Source organism: Setaria viridis, chromosome 6, assembly GCF_005286985.2.
Source record: "Setaria viridis chromosome 6, Setaria_viridis_v4.0, whole genome shotgun sequence".
In the NCBI taxonomy this organism is placed as follows: Eukaryota; Viridiplantae; Streptophyta; class Magnoliopsida; order Poales; family Poaceae; genus Setaria; species Setaria viridis.
In genome coordinates this window covers 1,849,992-1,870,745 of record NC_048268.2, presented here as the reverse complement: position 1 = coordinate 1,870,745, position 20,754 = coordinate 1,849,992, and the positions used below count along the sequence as shown (strand labels likewise).

General features: G+C 47.4%; 3 protein-coding genes across 4 annotated transcripts; 2 read left to right on the top strand and 1 right to left on the bottom strand.

Moving 5' to 3' along the window:
• Positions 1–3,034: 3,034 nt before the first annotated feature.
• Positions 3,035–7,912, top strand: LOC117861295 (probable cinnamyl alcohol dehydrogenase 5). Its single transcript, XM_034744827.2, has 5 exons — positions 3,035–3,383; positions 6,299–6,412; positions 6,552–7,065; positions 7,160–7,313; positions 7,414–7,912. The coding sequence occupies exons 1-5, from the start codon at positions 3,271–3,273 to the stop codon at positions 7,620–7,622; spliced, it is 1,104 nt and encodes a 367-aa protein (XP_034600718.1). The 5' UTR covers positions 3,035–3,270; the 3' UTR covers positions 7,623–7,912.
• Positions 7,913–8,647: 735 nt separating this feature from the next.
• LOC117860852 (GTP-binding protein ERG) lies at positions 8,648–13,223 on the top strand. 2 transcript variants are annotated; one of them, XM_034744245.2, is made up of 9 exons: positions 8,648–9,265; positions 9,964–10,053; positions 10,485–10,630; positions 10,718–10,876; positions 10,956–11,022; positions 11,788–11,895; positions 12,040–12,179; positions 12,349–12,490; positions 12,654–13,223. In XM_034744245.2, exons 1-8 carry the CDS (start codon positions 8,762–8,764, stop codon positions 12,446–12,448), a joined length of 1,314 nt encoding a protein of 437 aa, XP_034600136.1. In that variant the 5' UTR covers positions 8,648–8,761; the 3' UTR covers positions 12,449–12,490; positions 12,654–13,223. The 2 variants fall into 2 exon arrangements, with proteins under 2 accessions (XP_034600136.1, XP_034600135.1); XM_034744244.2 differs by having other exon boundaries at positions 8,649–9,265; positions 12,349–12,455.
• A 1,805-nt stretch (positions 13,224–15,028) lies between these two features.
• On the bottom strand, positions 15,029–19,740 carry LOC117860853 (SKP1-like protein 21). Its single transcript, XM_034744246.2, has 9 exons — positions 19,589–19,740; positions 17,931–18,211; positions 17,590–17,814; positions 17,305–17,496; positions 17,025–17,135; positions 16,847–16,922; positions 16,001–16,101; positions 15,754–15,911; positions 15,029–15,480 (listed from the first exon to the last, which is right to left on the bottom strand). The coding sequence occupies exons 2-9, from the start codon at positions 17,964–17,966 to the stop codon at positions 15,378–15,380; spliced, it is 1,002 nt and encodes a 333-aa protein (XP_034600137.1). The 5' UTR covers positions 17,967–18,211; positions 19,589–19,740; the 3' UTR covers positions 15,029–15,377.
• Between the last annotated feature and the right edge of the window lie 1,014 nt (positions 19,741–20,754).

The following is a 20,754-nucleotide window of genomic DNA, read 5'->3' as shown; positions in this document are numbered from 1 at the left end:
AAAAAAACCATCGATTCCCATCAACCTTGCATGGATTAGTGAAGATGGGTACACAAATAAGTTCGCAGGAGATAAAGGAAGCTCCGATTCCGATTAATTGAGTCGAGACACACCAGGACGGAGGAATTTTTCCAGTCGCGGAGATGGCAGGGCCGCGCGTGTGGGCAAGGGCGACGCCAAGCGGTCGAGCTACAGGAGCAGGATAGGGCTGCACATGTGGACGGAGTGGGTGCGGTGTGGCCAGGCCAGAGGCAGGCGAGGAGCGGACGGCCGGGGGCGCCCGAGCTCCGCTGGAGGATGCCGAGCCCCTAGAGGCTGCAACGACGGGATGGAGAAGATAATGTCCGAATTAAAAAAAGATGACGGGTGGGGTCCATAAATAACTGGTTGGGCCTACCGATAACTATGGCTACGATGTTAAAGATATCATCCATTTATTCCTCTTAATCCCTCTCACAAAACAAAAAAATTAGAACGAACCTAACCCATCAACCAAACATGAAAGTCAAAATTTGCTGGAGGAAAGTGACGTTCATTTGCTAGTAGACACCGTTCAAAACGCGTTAGGCTGGTGGACACTCTCGTTTTATGATAATTTGCTAGAAGACACTGTCACAATTAAAATATTATGTTTAACATGAGGAGGATAGATAACATGATGAAATGTCATTTTTACCTCCGACCCCAGATTCTCCTTCGTCCCTCTATAGTTTTCCAAATGGGCCGCCCGGCTCTAGCCCGACACTAGCGTGGTGTGGCCCGGCACTAATAGGCCCAGCACTAAATAGGCCTGAAGGATTTTCGTGCCGGGCCGAGCTGGCACTGCGTGCCGAGGAGGAGGCCCAGGTCCAGCCCGACGGTCTTTTTATCGGGCCAGGCACTAGCAGCGGTAGCGGCCGGCGAGCGGCCCCCCGTGGCGGCCTTGGCGGTGGCCCCTCCAGGCAGCCTCGGCGGTGGCCCCTCCAGGCGGCCCTCGGCGACGGCAGGTGCATGGCGCGCCTCCAACGCCCTCCCGCGGTGGCCCCGGGCGACGGCCCCCGTCCAGCGGTGGCTCCCGACGCGCGGCGGCCATTGGCGGTCCGACGGTGGCGGGAAGGGCAGGCGTGTCTCCGGCCGTGCGGCGGCCCCCGTCCGGCGGTGGCGGCCGCACCTCCAGGCCGTCGCGGCGGTCCCCGGCAGTTCGACAGCGGATGAGGGGTAGGCGCGCCTCCAGGCCGCACGGCGGCCCCCGGCGGTCCGGCGATGCCGGGTGGGGTAGACGTGTCTCGGCCGCGGCACCTCCCGGCGGCGGCGGGCGCCCTCCAGGCGCATCACGGGAGAGATGAGAGAGGGAAGGAGCCAGGAGGAGCGGCGGCTACTGTTGGGGGAGTGGAGGAGGGTAGGAGGATAGAGAGTTAGGTTTTTTCTCTATTATATACTGAACTCTCAATAGTGCGATCCAACGGTTAACAGGGGAGCGTATGCTCATCCAATGGTTGGAGGCGAGGAGACGCTGGGGTGTCGGGCCAGCATCGGGTCGGCCCAATAATCGTGCCGTGCCCGTGCTGGCCCAACGTGCCGAGAATGCGGCCCAGGCCCGGCACGATCATCGTGCCGGGCCGGCCTAGCACTATTCCCCTCGTGCCGGGCCCGTGCTCATGCCGGGCTTTTTAGTGTCGGGTCTCAGCCCGCCCAGTGGGCCTGGCCCATTTGGAAAACTATACGTCCCTCCCCTTCTATTGTTTCTTTTTCCCTCCTCTTTTCCATTCAGTCCAAGGATCGTCTAGATCTTGCCCACATGTGGAGCTCCGGTGGGCACACCTCGTTACCTCACCACGCCGACCATGGAGCTTGGAGTGGGGCGGAGGCGCGGGGCTTTCCACGCTGTCCATGGAGCTCACCTGCGTCAGCCATGGAGCTTGAGGGGGGCGGAGTTTGCCGTGCCGGCCGCAAAGCTCGAGCAGTGCTCCATCGTCGCAACGGTCGTGGAGCTCGAGCGGGGCAGTGCTCGCCTGCGCTAGCTGTGGAGCTCCAGTGGGCCGCATTTTGCCACGCTGGTCAGGCCGCCGACATCGAGCTCATTTTGCAGGCGGACCTGCAGCCCCACAGTTGCCGCAACCCCCTCCGTTCCCTATGTCAAAGAAGCCAACGACGGCATGCATTGGCTCCGCCCAGCTTACAACATGGATTTGGTGGACCCGTGATTAAAGGGAGGTGGTGGTGGGTCTGGCGCTTGTGTGCCGTAGCAGGGAAGGGAGCTTCTTGGGGCTGCGGCTTGAAGATGCAGCGGCTACTGCTTTGCTTGGTACGGGAGGAAGCAAGAAGAAAGAAGAGAAGGGGAGGGAGGAAAAGGAAGGGTCTGACCAGTGGGGCCAAGGGCGAAATAGACATTTCACTCAATTTCTCTCTCCTGCTCAGTCCAAAAATATTATTTTAATCACGACGATGTCTCGCAGAAAATTGGTATACAACCAGAGCGTCTCTCAGTATATTACGTGGTCAAGGGTGTTCTCCAGCAAACAACATCATTTTGCATGTCTTGTAGCAAATTTTGCCAACACGAAATGGTCGAACCCAACCCAGAAAATAGGGACGGAGCCAACCCATCCCACTTAATCCCAAACCAATGTACGCTTATGGAAAGAAAATTGTACCATTATAGTGTGAAATATTACAAAAGTTTATTTGTACCTTATTACAAACTCAAAATGGAGGGAGTACTGAAACATACTCCCTCCATCCCAAATACTCCCTCCATCTCAAATTAGTAATTACTATTTGTTTTGACTTTCTTTTACTATGTGTCTAGACAATATATATATGTGTGCGCGTATCAAAAGTTATGTATTTAGAAAAGTCAAAATGAATAGTAATTTGGTATGGGTACTAGATAAATAATAAGATATGCATTTTAATTTATTATTGAAAGAATAAAAAAATTAATTATTGAAAGACTAGGTGGTAGAGATGAATCTAGAAGACTTTTCCTTGCGCCTGTCGTCGTACAGTACACGATAATCTCAATCTTTGTGAAAGGACGAGGAATTGGCGTGCTCGAGTGTCCTGCGCGTTGGTTAGCTAGCTTGTCGCGTCGCGAGCTAACATTAATTGATGATCTTTTGGGTCAAGTTTTCCTGATGGAGTGTCGAGCCATTGGTGGCTGCCGTCGCTACCATCTAATTGTAGCATTTGTACGACGTTAATCGTCGACGTTCATCCTCCCGGCCTCTCCGGCGGACCTGCACCCAGCGCAACCTGTATTGCGCAGCTGACGACGGCCGGCCGGTGGATATGGCTCCCACGGTACATGTGGCGGCGGAGTCGTCGGAGCAGGCGACGAAGGTGGTCGGGCTGGCGGCGTTCGACGCGTCCGGCCAACTCTCCCCGCTCGCCATCAACCGGAGGTATGTACCAGGCATGCACGCCTGTTGGAAGGAAGAATGGTACTCCTTTCATTTCAAATTATAAATCATTCTAAACTTTATATTAAACTTTGTATTAAGGTAATCATTTATAATGTTAACCAAATTTAGTAGAACATCTACAATATCAAATAAATGCACTGAAAGTTTATTTCATTACCTAGTGAAACAAACTTGATGTTGTAAATATTTACGTATTTTTCTTTAAGCCCAGTTAAAGATAAAGAAGTTTGAGTTAAGACAGAGTTAAAATGATATAATTTAGGATGGAGAAAGTGCTACGCAAGCACTGTTAGTTCGGCAAAATCACTTGCCGTAAGAACAATGAGACCTCCCCAGTAGGCAGATGTATGCATCAATAAGAATAGACGTAGATGCTCATGGATAATTAAAGACTTAAAGAGACACACTCAATTATTAATTACACATACATACTTTTGTTATGAATGTTTTCAATAGATTGAACCGATAATGCTGAGATTGACAAAGTCACCACGAGTATTAGCCGTCGACAAACACATCGCTACCACTATAAGAGTAATAAGAAAAAAAAATTATATTCATGCTGAGTCGAAAGCTTGATTTCCACGTGAATTGGTTCCACCATAGGGAACTAACCTAACTCGCATGCAATAGATATAGCACAATAGATGACACATGCTCTCTCCGTTTCCTAATACAAAATTTTGTAATATCCGTGTATAGTTTTCTCATTGAAATGGATCTTTCATATGATCTGGTTTCTTCCTTTATCACGAATGTAGTTCAGCTGATAAGATTTCTAATGGTGGAACCTACCTACTCGGGTTCGAGTTCTCAACTTGACACCGGTATTCGTATTTTTTAAAAATTTATTTTAGGATTTAAAACTGTAGGCGACGTGCCCTTCGACAACATGGGGCCAGTAGTGACTTCACGAATCTCACAAATCCGCCGGATTTCATGTGTGCTCACCATCTTGTGAGCAACACTACGGGAAACATGAAAATTGCCGAGTGTATTTTTTTTGCCGAGTGTTTTTTTCGAGCACTCGGCAAACAAGCTCTTCGCCGAGTGCCAAGCCAAAAACACTCGGCAAAAAAAAAACACTCGGCAAACCGGGGCTTTGCCGAGTGTCAAATAAAAAACACTCGGCAAAGAGGGGGGTTTGCCGAGTGTCAAAAAAAACACTCGGCAAACAGGGGGGGTTTGCCTAGTGTTTTTTTTTGACACTCGGCAAAAAAATAATTTTTTTTCCTCTTTTCACCATGAAATTTTTTCTACTCCCCACATACAACATGTGGTACTCCATGTTAAAATTTGGTATATTTTTGGATTTATTTGCTATATTTATTTAATTAATTGCATTTCAAGGGAATTTTTGGTATAAGTCAAATTTGAACTGCAAGTGATTCAAATTATGAAACAAAATGAGTAGAAAAATCATATTCATGGTTTTTGGCCCAATTTGAGACCTGACCCATGAAATGACAAGAAATTTCGAACATCTTGTTCACGAAACACGACCACGAACGTGTGGCTGTGATATTTTTAAATTATAAAAAAAATAAACAAAGTCTGAAAATCATGAGATTTGTCATGATGTGATGATATCATAGGTGGAGGCTGTGGAAAAAAATTGAGAATATTTTGCACATTTCATCACGTACGATATTTACAAACCGAAGTATTTCCGAAGAAAAATAGTAACGTTGAGAAGTATTGCATAAGATTTGGAGTCAAAATGACGGTCGAGTTTTGATTGGACTACAAAACTTTTTGTACAGTGAATAGAGAATATATATTATTTCATGTAAATTTTTGACAATTTTTTGAAATTGTTAGATATTTTTTAAATTTCTTTTAAAATAACTTTGCCGAGTGTCCTAGTGTAGACACTCGGCAAAGCAGCCTTCACCGAGTGTATTTTTTGGACTCTCAGCGAATTAATGCCCGGCCACCACTTAATAAGTACAGCCCGGCCCCCTCACTCTCCCATCCCTCGGCCCCCGCCTCCTCACTCCCTCCTCTCTCCCTCCTCTCTCCCTCCCGCCGCCGCCCGGCGCCGCCCGCCGCCCGGCATGCCGCCCGGCCCCCGGCCCCCGGATCCGCCGCCGCCCGCCGCCCGGCGCCCCCGGATCCGCCGCCGCCCGCCCGGCGCCCGGCCCCCGGATCCGCCGCCGCCCGCCCGGATCCGCCGCCACCCGCCCGGATCCGCCGCCGCCCGGCATGCCGCCCGGCGCCCCTGGATCCGCCGCCGCCCGTCCGGCGCCCGGCCCCCGGCCCCCGGATCCGCCGCCGCCCGCCCGGATCCGCCGCCGCCCGCCTGGATCCGCCGCCGCCCGGCATGCCGCCCGGTGCCCCTGGATCCGCCGCCGCCCGCCCGGCGCCCGGCCCCCGGCCCCCGGATCCGCCGCCGCCCGCCGCCCAGCGCACGGCGCCCCCGGATCCGCCGCCCCCCCCCCCCCCCCCCCCCCGGCGCCCGGCCCCCGGATCCGCCGCCCGCCCGTCCCCTCTACCGGATCCGCCGGCGCCGGGGCCTGAAGAGAAGAGGAGAGGATGGTGGCGGCGGCGGCGGCGGCGGAGCAGGTGGCGGAGTATGATTTTTTTTTTTCAATAATTGTTCGCCGAGTGTTTTCTGGGCACTCGGCAAAGTCTTTGCCGAGTGCCCGACACAAAACACTCGGCGAACCAGTGTTTGCCGTCAAGATTTTTGCCGTGTGTCGTTTGCCGAGTGTTACACTCGGCAAACGCTTGGCCGAGTGTTTTTGGGGCTTCGCCGAGTGCCCCTGGCACTCGGCATCTTGCATGTTTCCCGTAGTGCAAGGTATGGTAGCGACAATGAAAGCTCATTGTATGGGATAATTAAGAAAGCGACTGGAATTCTTATATGCATTTAAATCATTTGTTATATGCAGGAGGACCGGAGACGATGATGTGGCGATCAAGGTTCTGTATTGTGGGATCTGCCACTCTGATCTGCATACCATCAAGAACGAGTGGAAGGACACCATCTACCCCTGCGTCCCAGGGTACCTAGCGCATATGCACGCCTCATCTTCTTCCTTATCGATCTCATCATATGGTTGTCTGCACGATGCCACTCCATGGAAGTCAGAACACAAATATTAAATGATCTCGTGCCTCATGCATCGTCCCGACGCAACGCAGGCACGAGATCGCCGGAGCGGTCACCGAGGTGGGCGCGAGCGTGACAAGGTTCAAGGCCGGCGACCGCGTCGGCGTGGGCTGCATGGTGAACTCGTGCCAGTCCTGCGACCGCTGCGCCGGGGGCTTCGAGAACCTCTGCCCGGGCATCGTCTGGACCTACAACTCCGTCGACCTCGACGGCACCGTCACCTACGGCGGCTACTCGAGCAACGTGGTGGTCCACGAGCGGTTCGTGGTCAGGTTCCCTGATGCCATGCCGCTGGACCAGGGCGCGCCGCTGCTGTGCGCGGGCATCACCGTGTACAGCCCCATGCGGCGCCACGGGCTCGACGCGCCGGGGAAGCACGTCGGCGTGGCGGGGCTGGGAGGGCTGGGCCACGTCGCCGTGAAGCTCGCCAGGGCGTTCGGGGCCAGGGTGACGGTGGTCAGCTCGTCGCCGGCGAAGAGGCGGGAGGCGCTGGACCGGCTCGGCGCCGACGCGTTCGTCCTCAGCAGCGACGCCGACGAGATGAAGGTCATATATTCATCGATCTTCTCAGATCAAACACAAGCTCGCGGATCATTCATGGGATCCTATATATGCGATGGAGTTGGTGTTGTTCATGCAGGCTGCGGCGGGCACCATGGACGGCATCATCAACACGGTGTCCGCGAACATTCCAATGACCCCGCTGTTGGGATTGCTGAAGCCCAACGGCAAGATGGTGCTGGTCGGCATGCCCGAGAAGCCCCTGGAGATCCCTCCCTTTGATCTGATTCTCGGCAAGATGCTTATAACACTAGTCCTTTAGATCCATTAATCAAAGAGAGGTCGGCGGATTTGTTGTCCCATGCGTGTAATTAAGCGTATTCGTGCGTGCAGAGAACAAGGCACTGGTCGGGAGCTCCATCGGCGGCATGAGGGAGACGGAGGAGATGAAGGAGCTGGCGGCGAGGCACGGCGTGGCGGCGGACGTGGAGGTGATCGGCGCGGACTACGTGAACGAGGCCATGGAGCGCCTCGCCAGGGCCGACGTCAGGTACCGCTTCGTCATCGACATCGGCAACACCCTCAGGGACAACGCCGAGTGACACTGTGCCTCCTGTTACATCGATCGGCCGGCCGGCGACCGTCGCCGTCGCCTTGTGCTGCTGCTTCGCAGTGATATTCCGGCAAAGTGGACAAATATGTGGGTATGTACATGTGCTGGTCTTCAGAAAAGTTATAGTACTCGAAAATACAGAAGCATAAGTTTCACCCGAAACCGAGACCCAGATGAAACTAAATGTCTGAGCAGTGTTCAGTTCATTGTTCGTTCAGGATAATAGGGTCTCGGTGCATGTGTGCCAAAATTCTGGAATAAATGCAACCATTGCCAGAATTCGTTCTCTGAATTTCAACTGAATCATGATAAAATTTGATGCAGAAGAAGGATCAGCACAAGTCCCTGCTACCTTAGCAGCAGAACATAACCAACTGAAAACGCGAACAGAGTTGTTTCGGTCATGCTGCTAAATAGTTGTCATCCCCCTGATGCCGCTGGATCCTGTAGGATTGTGCGTTATAAGCACTGTTCAAACATATAATGTTTCTTTAACGAATTACGTAGGAGGGCTAACGATTGTATTAAAAAAATAACGCAGTATAATAATTGGAGAGGTCGATCTAAAAACAACAAGCTAACAAAACGCCAAAGCTGAAATCCACCAAATTTTATCACTTTATCAGGATTTAGCAGCTGAACATAACGAACTGATTCGAAAAGAAAAGGAAAGAACATAACGAACTGAAACGCGCAGAGAGTTGTTTCCGGCCTCGTTCGTTTGAATGCTAATTAGGAGTATTAAACATAGGTTAATTAAAAAACTAATTGCACAGATGGAGTCTAATTCGCGAGACGAATCTATTAAGTCTAATTAGTTTTATAATTAGTTCATATTTAATCCTTCTAATTAGCGTCCGAACATCTGATATAACACTGCTAAAGTTTAGCGACCAGCATCCAAACGTTCCCTCAGTCACGCTGACGAGCTCCCAACGACACACAAAATGCCTCCTGCCTGTCAGTCCGTTCTAAAAACAGAAGGCCTCCTCTCAGAAAATGGCCCAAAGGCCCACTTGTTGTTCCTCCCACCTCCACATTTCCTCAAAATACCCCTTCCCTTAAACCCTCCGCCCCCACCGTCCTGCCGCCGCCGCCGTAACCGCCGTCTCCTCCTCCGCCGCAGCCATGCGCCGCTTCCTCCAGGTCCTCCGCCCGCTCCAAACCCTATCCCTCACCCCGGCACCCACCATCCCCACCCCGCTCCGCCTCCTCTCCTCCAGCTCCTCGGCGGCCGCGTCCTCGGACTCCGACTCCACCCCCGCCCCCGCCCCGCCCCCCGCCGCCGATGCCGACTTCGACAGCGCCGAGTACGACCTCCCGACCCCGGGCCCCGCGCCCTCGCGGAAGATCAACAACCCCGTCTCCGCGCTGCGGAAGCTCCGGTTCGACCCCTCCCTCCGCGCGCGCGCCGACGAGGCGCTCTTCGGGGAGCGGATGGGCGGGGCGGTCGTGGACGAGGAGGACGAGGAGCGGTCGCGGGACGTCGCGCTCGCGCTGCTCGACGCCGCAATGGAGCCGCCCGACGAGGACGAGGACGCCGGGGAGGTCAGGGAGGAGGACCAGATGTCGCTCTCCGTCGGCATCGTTGGCGCGCCCAACGCCGGCAAGTCCTCGCTCACCAATACCGTGGTACGAACGGCTTTCGGAAGACACCTTTTTGTTTCACAAGTGCTTCAAGAGAAATTGTGATGCAGAGTAGGAGATGGAAATGTTTAGTTGTACTAATACCAATGTATGAACGACTTTCAAAAGACTTCTATTTTGTTTCACAAGAGATTGAAGAGAAATTGTGATGCAGGATGTTAGATGGAAATGCTTAGTTGTAGTAAATCACCTCTAACGCTAGCTTCATCATTGGCAAAGGACATTAGGTAGTTTCGTAACTTTCGGCTCATTTCAGCTAGGCATGGGTCATCGATTTTGCAATGCTTCTGTTGGTGTGGATGTAAGGTAATGATTGTTTGATAGTTTTGGTTCTAGATTTCCAGTCCAAAATGCCTTTAATCTCTACTGGTTATTCCCCAGAGTTTCACCGGTACCATTTCTGCTGTTATGTGTTTGCATAGTTTGCCACCCACTATCATTTGTGCCTTCAGCTCTTCATTCCTGCAGAATTATACGTATATGAATTCTATTAATTTCTGCATTTTAAACTTGTACTGTTTCACCAACCAGGCAACCAGTAATAATGGATGGTTTAGTTGAGGCTTGTAATGCTTCTCATGTAATTGCCTTTTATGATACATATTAGATACAATTCAAGTCCAGCAAAGTCATTAGCTGATCGAATTGACGTCTTATGTTATGTTCATCTTCTTATCTATCAGGTTGGGACAAAAGTAGCTGCAGTTTCTCGCAAGACAAATACTACGACTCATGAAATTTTGGGAGTGCTGACTAAAGGGAACACACAGATAGTATGTCCTTTTACCAAGTTTCTATTGTGCTGCATCCTATTAAAAATGAAACCACAACATTAACTTTTGAATTTAGCATATATGATTTTCTTTGAATCTTTTTTACATAACTAGGGTGTTTTGTGTTTGCAATTAACTGGATTTTGGATGTGTAGTCTCTCATGATATATGGAGTAGTTGTATTTTATTTGTGCTGTGCAAGATATTAATTATGGTAACAAATCGTTTCATATCAGATAGTGCAAGTGTGTCTTCATGGCTTGATCGGTCTCTATTTAATTCTATGAGTTAACAAAATTCGAGGCTGAATCATGTGTTATTGATTAATCCGTCATAGAACCATTACCCATATAAGAACCTGCTGCTAATACGTATATATATCAGTACTACTGTACAAATGTCTTCTATTCAGCTGATAAAATTCTCTGCAGTGCTTTTTTGACACCCCAGGGCTCATGTTAGGGCACCATGGATTTCCTTATAGGGATGTTACAGTTCGTGTGGAGAGTGCCTGGAGCTCAATTAACCTCTATGATGTACTAATAGTCATGTTTGATGTCAGTAGGCATCTTAATATGTAAGTGTTCATCACATTTTTTTATTTATATTTTATGTTAGATCTCATGGTAAGTGCACCTCTAAACTATGTATTCATCCAATGCAGGCCTGATTCACGTGTTATAAAGTTAATCAAACGTTTGGGTACAGAGGTAAACCCAAACCAGAGGCGTATATTATGCATGAATAAGGTTGACCTGGTGGAAGACAAAAAGGACCTCCTTAAAGTTGCAAAAGAATTTGAAGATCTTCCTGGATATGAAAGGTTCATTGGTATTCTGTACGGGCTTACCTTGTGTTCTTACCATTTCACTTGGCTTACTGTACTTTCCTGGAAATGCTAGGTACTTCATGGTGTCTGGACTAAAAGGCAAGGGAGTGAAAGACCTTGTGCAGTATTTGATGGAACAGGTATTTTCACCTATACCTACGCTTCATCTGCCCTACCTTTCTAAATCCTGAAGATGTAGAACTTCATGAGTTAAATGCTGGGATCTTCCTCTGTTGTTTCTACAAGTCAAGGTTTGATTTGGTATGATTTCCAAATCCGAGTTTTGACTGTTAGTTCTCTTATGATATATTTTGAGAACTGGAATGTTGTTATCGTATGAAGACATGAAGTGTTCAAATACGAATATTATCATTCCAGGCGTGTATGGCAGTATTTCACTAAACACGAATAAGGATGCAATAAGGATCTGAACTTGTCAGTCTTTAGTATCATTGTGCTGGTGTTTTGATGTGCACTACAAAACCATGGTGTAGTTGATTATTCTGCGAGATGTTAATGAGGTAGCTATACATGAGTAGGCATGTTTCAGTCCATAAGTCTGATCCTGGACAATTATAGTAGCTGTAAATAAGTAATTCTCATTCTCTCTCTGTTTGGCAGTTGAAAATTAGGCTCGTATCAATATTCTCTATTTGATGTACTTAGTGTTCACCTTTTAATGTAGCATCTTATCTACTTGTTTACTTAGATTGACCTTCCGTTTGAAGTTTAAAAGGTTTACTGCATGCATCCATTGTAATATTTTTTACTGGAAAGAGTAATTTACTATTATTGCCCTTTGAAAAAGAATCCCAAATCTTTTACAATTCCGTGTTTGTTTACTAATTATTCAATGCTATCCATCATTATGTGTTCGTCTATTTATGTATATATTCTTTGTATAGGCTGTAAGAAGACCATGGGATGAAGAACCAACTGTAATGACTGAAGAAGTAATGAAAACCATATCTTTGGAGGTTGTGCGGGAGAAGATGCTGCATCACATCCACCAAGTAATTCCTTTACATTCGAACTGGAATCCTGTTACTCTTAAATTCGGATGGAACCTGTTTGCCAATGAATGACCTTCTGCAGGAATTCTAGCATGAAATTTTAATTGAAAAGGAATTTATTTTCTCGTGTCTGCCCTTTTGCAGGAAATTCCCTATGTAATTGAGCATCGTTTGATGGACTGGAAGGAGCTCAAAGATGGTTCTCTTAGGGTGGAGCAGCACTTCATTACACCAAAGCAAAGCCAACGTCAGATTCTTGTTGGGAAAAACGGTTCAAAGATTGGGTAAGTCATTCAGTCCTCATATGGAAAACTAGCTCCTATGTTAGAATGCCTGATAGTGTATTTTGGTGAGAAGAGCTTTGTCAATTAACATGTCCAATAAGATACATTATTATTCATGCATATTATTGGTACTACTGTGTTCTCACCATTGAATTCGGACATATTTCAGGAGAATTGGTATTGAGGCCAACGAAGAATTGAGGTCCATATTCAAGAAAAATGTCCATCTAATTCTCCAAGTTAGAGTTGCGAAAAGGAGGAGTGCTTGAACAAAATGTGAGTGTATTTCACACTGCATTGACTCCATTACGGTACTTTGTTTCTTCAGCCTATCTACAGCATTGCTGGAAATGCTTCAAAATTCCTAAATGATGGTTTCCTTTTTATAAGAATTTGTCCAAGCTCTTTTGACTCTAATCTCCTGAGCATTGATTGAGTAATTTGTCTGAAGGACTAATGTATGATTTTGTGCAGTTCTGAGGCCTGTATAGACTGATGCTGATCTGAAAACTACAGTGCAATGCTGGCTTGAATGCAGTTGTAGAAATTTTATTAGTCAGCTGGAGCTTGTATAAACTTGGTCCGTCGACTACTTTGGTAGAATTTCTGCTCCAATGAGGGCACCAAAGTATGCCCCAACATGCAGGTTGAGCTATGATTATGATGACGATAAGCTAGCTCAGCAACATTTTGGATGATGTGGTGGATACAGGAAAATGGCCTGCAAAGTGGCAAAGCTGCAGCACACGCAGCAGCAAATGTTGTGTTTGTGATATAGATACGTCTGTACCAGACTACTGATTGACATTTTAGTTTCTTTCAAGGTTCAAAGAGCTGCACCCTAACTTTGTATTCTTGGTAGATGCTTGACACACTCTTGTAATAATCTGAGACCATGTTGGTCGTCTACAGAACATTATCGAAGACAAAATCTGCTATTTCTACACTGCCCATCATTTTTGTAACCGTAGAAGTTTGCAAGGGATTTCTGTTTGGCTTAACGCCAATGTTATCATCTTATCATGATGCTTCGCTGTATCATTACCACCTGCTCGTGCAAGGAAAATTTACCATTTGCCGCCCTCTCCACTGAGTGTGATGATTTGCCTTCCCCCAGAATGATTTGTCAAGATCTTCCCATCATTTTATGAATTCCCGCATTCTTTTGCTTCAACTGAAAGGCTTGTTTCATTGTATGCAGTGACCTGATCCTAATCAGCAATAACCATATATCCATGTGCATTTTCTAATGTACAAGCATCGGCTAATCGTGTTACGACTCTAGCCCTTAATGTCTTTCCGTTCCCAGCAAACAAGACAATTTTGTTGGACTACGCTACGACCAACTGTGGTTCCATCTCAACTGGGCATTGACGATAGACCCAGCTGCCTGTGGATGGTCTTTATCCCCTGGTTGTTCCCTGCAAGCTTTTCTGCCATTTTTTCCCCGTGCTTTCTTGGAATTGCGGGGAATCAAATGCTATCTTCATGCAAATTTCTGCCTTTCTTGGCAAAGACTCCTAGCTAGTTCTAGGCTTTCAATGATGAAAAAGTGTATGCTTCAGCAATTGGAGATAACTATTCGGGACATCTCATTGTTATCATGCGTGTAGAGAGAAAATTAGCTTGAGAAACAATCTGACTCTAAGGGTATGTTTGGATGGGGTGGAGGGACGAGACGGGACAAGATCCTCTTCTTTTTCACTTGTGTTTGGTTGGAAGATAGGGGACCGAGTCAACCCCACCCTTAGCGGAATATTCGGTCATACGCGGGACGGATCGGTACCTTATTTGGCCGGACCGATCCGTGCCTCGCGGACGGCGTTCTTCCGTCCCGCGCCCATCTCCTCCTCGCGCCATCCGTTGTTCTCGCTGCCAAGGTCCGCCGTCACGCCCCTCCGGCCCTGCACCTCACCGGCGGGTGCGATGCCCCTTCTGGCCTCACCTCGGGCGCGCACGAGGTTGGAGGCGGCGACGAGCAAACGGTGCGACTCGGTCCTCCAGGGGCGGCGGCGGCGCAGATCCACGGTGCTCGAGCCAGGCGAGGCTGGAGGTGCGGCTGGAGGGCGCGGTGGCCGCCGGGGAAGGCTCCTCCGCCGACGGCCCCTCCTAACCTCTCACGGGCGCGCACGCGAGGCTGGGCAACGGGAGGAGGACCAGGTCGAGGCGGCAGGTGGCGGAGCAGATCGGGGGCGGGCGCCGGCACACCGCGGGAGAGGGCTCGTCCGCCGGCAGGTTCCACTTGGCGCGCGCGAAGCGGAGCACGCCGAGGCGGCGGGGGGCTTGAAAAAGAACTGTGAAGTTTCAACTCTGGGCTTGTAGAAGTTTCAAGTCTGGAGATGGAGATGGCATGGGCGAGTCCTGTTATTGTTCATAAAAAGAAAGCAGCAATTCTTCTCTTGCTCTTTATTTCTCCACTGCGCCATCCAAATTTGCATTCAAACAAATCTGTAGTCAGTCCAAGCATCCACAATGTTGAAGAACTCACATCAGTCGCAGTTGCTCTTTTAGGCCACACCTTTTCCTTGCTCAACTTGACCATTTCTTACATGGAAAATATTTCCCAAAACGGCAACAAGCACTGAAGAAGAAAGCCATATGGGGGCACAATGCTACAGCAGACGGATGGGTTACATACTTGACCACTTCTGGTCACATGTAATGAATATCTCTATTACATTGTGTTCATGTATGCTATATGTACATGTACATGTGGGAAATGAACAAAGAGAAATTATCACAAATCGAGGTCATCAGTACTAATCCAGGACTAAAACGAAACTAAAGCACTCTAACAGGCAACTAGGAGACTGATGGTACAAAACAAACGGAAGCAATCTACCCAACAATTTCCGCCAACTTCCAAGACGACATTTTTTTTTCCCTTGTATTTATTCATAAAGATGAGTCCTGTCAAAATTAATGAACATACATAGGTTCAAAACTTCTGGTTTTACACTCACAAGTCACTCCACCTTTTTTTCCTTTTTTGGGTAACACAAGTTGGACACTACTTCTTGATGAAAAACAGGGTACATACAAGTCACAGAACAAACTATTGCTGCTCGCAATGTTGTCCTGTGTTTCTGTCAAACAAAACTCCTCCCTGCCTAAGGTTTTCCACCACTCTAACAGCAAAAAACCTCATCAAGAAAATTCTACACGGAAAAACTAACAGAGAATCTCTGCTAGAACCATTTACCACCTGGCACCAACATGAGACTCCATCCGTTGGTCCTGGCCCAAAAGCACTCTTTCGGGCCAAACTAAGTTCAACTTCATCGCAAAGTCCGCCACTTCTCTGCATGTCAAGAACAAGACTTGTTATTTCAGAACAGGGCACAGTTTCATGCGTGCCAACAGAAAATGGTTTAATAGCGTCCTAAACACAGCCTGAATCAAATGATGGGCAGCAGTGTATGACAGAATTCATCAATTTACAGTCCAGAAATCAGTTCATAGTTCTTGACAGTTTCAGGGGTCAACAACATGCTTTTCAATTGAGAAACAGACTAATGGCATAAAAAGAAGCCTACATGCATGCACCCATACATAAGAAATCTCATGTTCTCACCTATCAATCTCTTCCCTCATTGCAGGATCAAGTCCATCATCAAGATCAGCATCATCAAAGGGGTACTCGATATCATCTTGCAAATCTTGACTTTGGCAAGGAAGCTCAGAAATATTACCACTATCTGCTTTGCGCGAAACCACACAGCCAGCTCCCTCCTTAACTCCCAAAAAAAATTATGTAAGAAACACACCATTCTATATAAAGTTACACCCCAGAGAAAAAATAACAAAACTGTAGCTCTAACCTTATTTACAGGTTCAGAGTTCGCTCTTGCGGGATTCTTAGCTTGATCTTTCCTTCTTTTATTCTTTTTCTTACTTTTAGCAGCTTTCCCGCCCCTAGAACCTGTGAAATGGTTACATGAAACCTAAGAATTTTTTAACAAAAAACAAAGAACTATAAGTTCTTGTACTGTGTGCTTTTGCAGGCTTGTGGACATTAGGGTAACAGACTATCAATCTTACAACAGAATAAAATATAACAAGTGAAAAAAGGGGCAATAATAACTTCATATGGACACATCAGAAGGTGGAGAAAAAAACTTAACAAAACTAATCACATGCTAATGCTGTGCCTTGTTCAAATTTTCCTTTCATATAAGCAACCAGTCTACCAATAAATATTGTATTAAATTCGATGGAGAAAACAACACCATATAAGCAACCAGCCTACAAAAGCACATGACAACAGAATAATATTTTGTTATTTTTAACCCACAATCAATCATATACATCCACTTTAATACAGTCTGAGTGCCAAAATACTGCTACGAAGTTCATGCATGGTAGCTAAATGTGTTCGGTCCTGTAGAACAATTTTGTTGTTTTATTACTGCTCAATATTAACCAACACAAAATTTAATGGCCAAATGGTGAACAGACTAAATTCTCATAAATAGAGTGCATTTTTTTTTGCCAAATGACACTCAGATATTTGTATTTTTCTCTAGAGAAACCAAAATAACTGATAATTGCTGGACATTACAAAAATGTTTATATTCATTGCAGTGGGCAGGACACCAAATGGTGTAGTGTAAACTACACATACTTAACTATGGCAAAATTCTTAAATATTCAATATAATTACTAACCTCCATCACCATTTATAAAACAGAGTAATTCATCCAAAGATCTCTCATCTTTTTGCTCTTCCTGCGTTTGAACATCCTGAAATAAAGCGAACCTCAGACACTAACGTAAAGCTAGATCACAGCCAGGTCAAAGAGGGAAATATTATTGAACACAATGCATAGATTCAACCATAAATACCTTTAGTTTCTGGCGTTCCTGGAGTTCTTTCCGCTTCTTTGCATACAAACGGTTCAATAAACGAATTGTAGGATCATCATTTATATTTTTTAGCGGCTCCAATTTTTCTTCCTGAGTAGCAATAAGTTTAGAATGTGTCAAAATCTCAAATGAAAAGGTCCGCTTTATCCCTCTGCTCTTGTGACAATGTCTGGTTTTTGAGCTCCAGAGGTGCGAATCATACTCACTCAGGGAGATCAAATGAACTTTTTCGTATCTGACAGTACAATGGTACTCTTACCTCTGTCAAGTCATCTGGTAAATGGAAAATATCTCGAACTTCATCAGGTGTCTTTCCTCCGATGATTCGAGCAAGAGCTCCACAAGTAAGATCAACTAGTGGCCTCAACTGTAGGCCGAGGGCTGCAGAAGCCAACTTGCAGAGTTTTTCTGTGTCTATCCGGACAAACTTTTCATCAAATGACTTGCGCTCCTGTAAATTAAGGAAAACCCTACTAAGATATATTGGAGAAAATATAGACTCAAAAAAGCAAAATCTTCTAGTAAATTATAAACTGCTGCAAACCTTGTTTGAGCGCCCAGGGACCTGATGGAACCGACAATAGTCAAGAATCAAACTCAAGCTAGCCGGATTAACTCTTTCCGGGAGGACAATAGCATGATTTTTAGATGATCCCGTCCCATTTTTCACTATTTCCCGACATATCATAGGGCAGAACATCGCAACTTCCTCCTCCACTTGCTGTATGGAACCATCAAAGCACTGAAGCCATATATATGTCTTCAAAGCCTGTTAGAGTTCACCAGTAAACTCGGATTAGGCCGAAATCATGCAATCAATATAAGCATGCAACTTTTATCAGCAAACAAAAAGGTCACAATTAAGAAGTGCATAAGGGAGCATACCTCTGGTTTTATTACTGCTAACTCGCTCTCTGACATGATTGCCCAATGCCAGAAAAATAATGATGCTAATAGAACCAGATACAGGGGAAAATTTACAATGAAATCCTTTCAAGGTATACAACCGCCACTGGGCTCTCCAATATCCAGCAACTAGCTGAGAAACCTTTATCCTATAGAACAAATCTTGGTACTCCTTTTTTCCCCTTCAGATTGGAGGATAACTTTATTTGCCTTCAGATCAAACAATGAGGCATGAAGTTTAGCTTCAACCTTTGATTAACCTGAGAATATGGCCAAGATGCATGAGTAAAGGAAGCTTTTGCCTACATGGGATGAATAGTCACGGTAAAACAAAAGACCACATCAGAGCAAAAAAATCAGAAGAAATCCGACATGAGAAACCAATTTTGGTAGACATTCAACGCCCAAACCATTTCTACTGAAGTTGTGAGTAAATCAAAATTGCAAGATATTAGATTAAGACAATGCCAGTAACAAGAATATAAAAGAAAGAACTAATCTCTATGACAAAATTAATCTGAATGCGAAGGCAATTGTTTCACTGATTCAAAGAAGTACTAATATTTAATTTATGAGCTAAGTACCAAATAAGGGAGAGAAGCAACCGTTGCACTCAGGGGCAAAGCTACGTAGGGCCAAGGTGGTGCAGATACACCCACATCATAGAGCAATCGTACTTGCCAACAGCTCATTTTGACCATTTATGACCCAATCCCCCGACCCCCGCACCCGTTCTTTACTGCGAAGGCATGTTCCCAGCATCCGACGTCCGACAGCCCAGTCAGCCATGTTGCTCCACCCGACATCTATGTGCATAAAATGCAGAATGCGCCATGTGCATTTCCGTTACTTCTGAGCTAGGCCAGTGCCATGTGTCATCCTATGTTTCTATTTAAGTATAAGAACGTATAGAAATAGTTGTCTTATTGGAAGTGTTACGTGTGCACAGGAGCGGGTGCAGGCGTCCAATTCAGCAACTTTTTCAGGGACACGCCAAAAACCGCATGGAATTCGAAACGGTTGTCGGAATCCGACATGGGTGTCCGAGTAACGCTTCTTGCCGGCATCCGACATGGGTGTCCAAGTAACGCTTCTTGTCGGCATCCGTGATTTTGGAAAAGTTCATATTGCCGAATACGTATTGGAACATCCATATCACCTAATAGGACAAAATCGAAGTGGCGCACACCTCTGGTTTCAGCTCTAGCTTCGCCCCTGGTTGCACTGTATCATGACAGATGATCCCGAACAAAAATGGAATTCGACCAGCAAAATGGGCAAAACAGCAATCAAAACAGGACAGGGCACAAGGGATATAAATCATGCCCCCAGGATCGCCGCAAATCTCTCCGCAAGGCGACGGTGAGTTCCAGCAACCAAGATTCCGGAACCGTGGCAACCCCCGGGGCGCGGCCCCTCGCACCAATCCGCATCCAGCCCGAATGGACAAACAAAAACAGTAGGAGAAAAACGCCCACCCGCACGGAATCACAACCCCGGGGCAGCGAAATGGGGGGCTAAACCCTAACCAGAAATCGGCGCCGCGGGGGGGTTGCGAGGCCATTTCTGACCAATCCGAGGAGGGCGTGGGAGGCGCGCGCGAGGAGGAAGTGATTGGGCGCGGAGGGGGGCCGTACCTGCGGCGGGCGGAAGGGGCGGGGACGAGGAATCTCCGAGGGAGACGAAGCGGCGGCGCGGCGGCGGCGGCGAGGATAGAAACGAAAAGGCTTCGGTCGGCAATGGCTTGACATGACGTGCTGTTGGGTCCAACCAATCGTAACGGTGCCACGGGCCTGCTGTGGGCCTGCGCGGCATGTGCTGTCAGGCGCGGCCGAGCGAGCCGCGCGCGCGCGAGCTGGCCTACAACGTTTGGGCCGCAATTTTGGCATGGATGATGGGCCGCGGATTGATGAATTTAAACATTGTATCTTTATTTACCAAAGATGTCCGTGCGTTACTACGGGTTTTGCACTCGGAACAATAATAATAGTTTCGTCGTACGATACAAACATTTTTCTTGGTTTTGTGCAGTTTCTTATATCACTTTTTTAGTTTTGGACATAAGCTGCAGGTGAAATTGAACCCTATTATTAAACTATAAAATAAATGATTTTTAGAAGATGAACTCATGCTATTTCCATACACAATAGATGAGCACGTGCTTGTGAGAAATTGAAACTAATATATTGAGTCAAGGAGAAAGAAGTGGTTCAAACTCATCACCTGCGCCCTGCTCTCCACGCCTATCCTGGAGGCCTGGACACGCCTGCGCCTGCCTACATGCCGGCAACAATGGTTCACCGGTGTACTTGGTACTGGAGCAGGATGTACAATGCAAGTGACGTTAAAACAAAGTAAGAAGTAGAAAACTCAATCAATTAAGAATCGCATGGTGTATTGGTAATTTTGTCAAGCACCTAGCATGCACCAAAGTAAGAAGACGGTGCTGAGTCGTCTCGGTCTGGCCATGTTGTTCGTGTAGATGGTAGATTGATGCCCGGTGGTGACTGCTCGACGCTGACACCCAACAACGATGACAATTACATAGGACCCTGACACCCAATGCACAACGGCAATTGCTTCGCGTGGGCTCCCATGGTCCGCGGCCTCGGGTGGTCTGGTCCTCCGCCGAGGCAAAGCCGCATGGCCGGATATGCTCCAGCGAAGGATCTAGCAGTCCCGTGGCTGCCGCCACGGGAGAGCTTTGCGAACAGCCTTCGCGGGCGGCGACGGCAGCGTCGGAGTCTTAACGGATGACACGACGGGATCCATGGTCCGTATCATCAGTGGAGCTCGAGGAGCA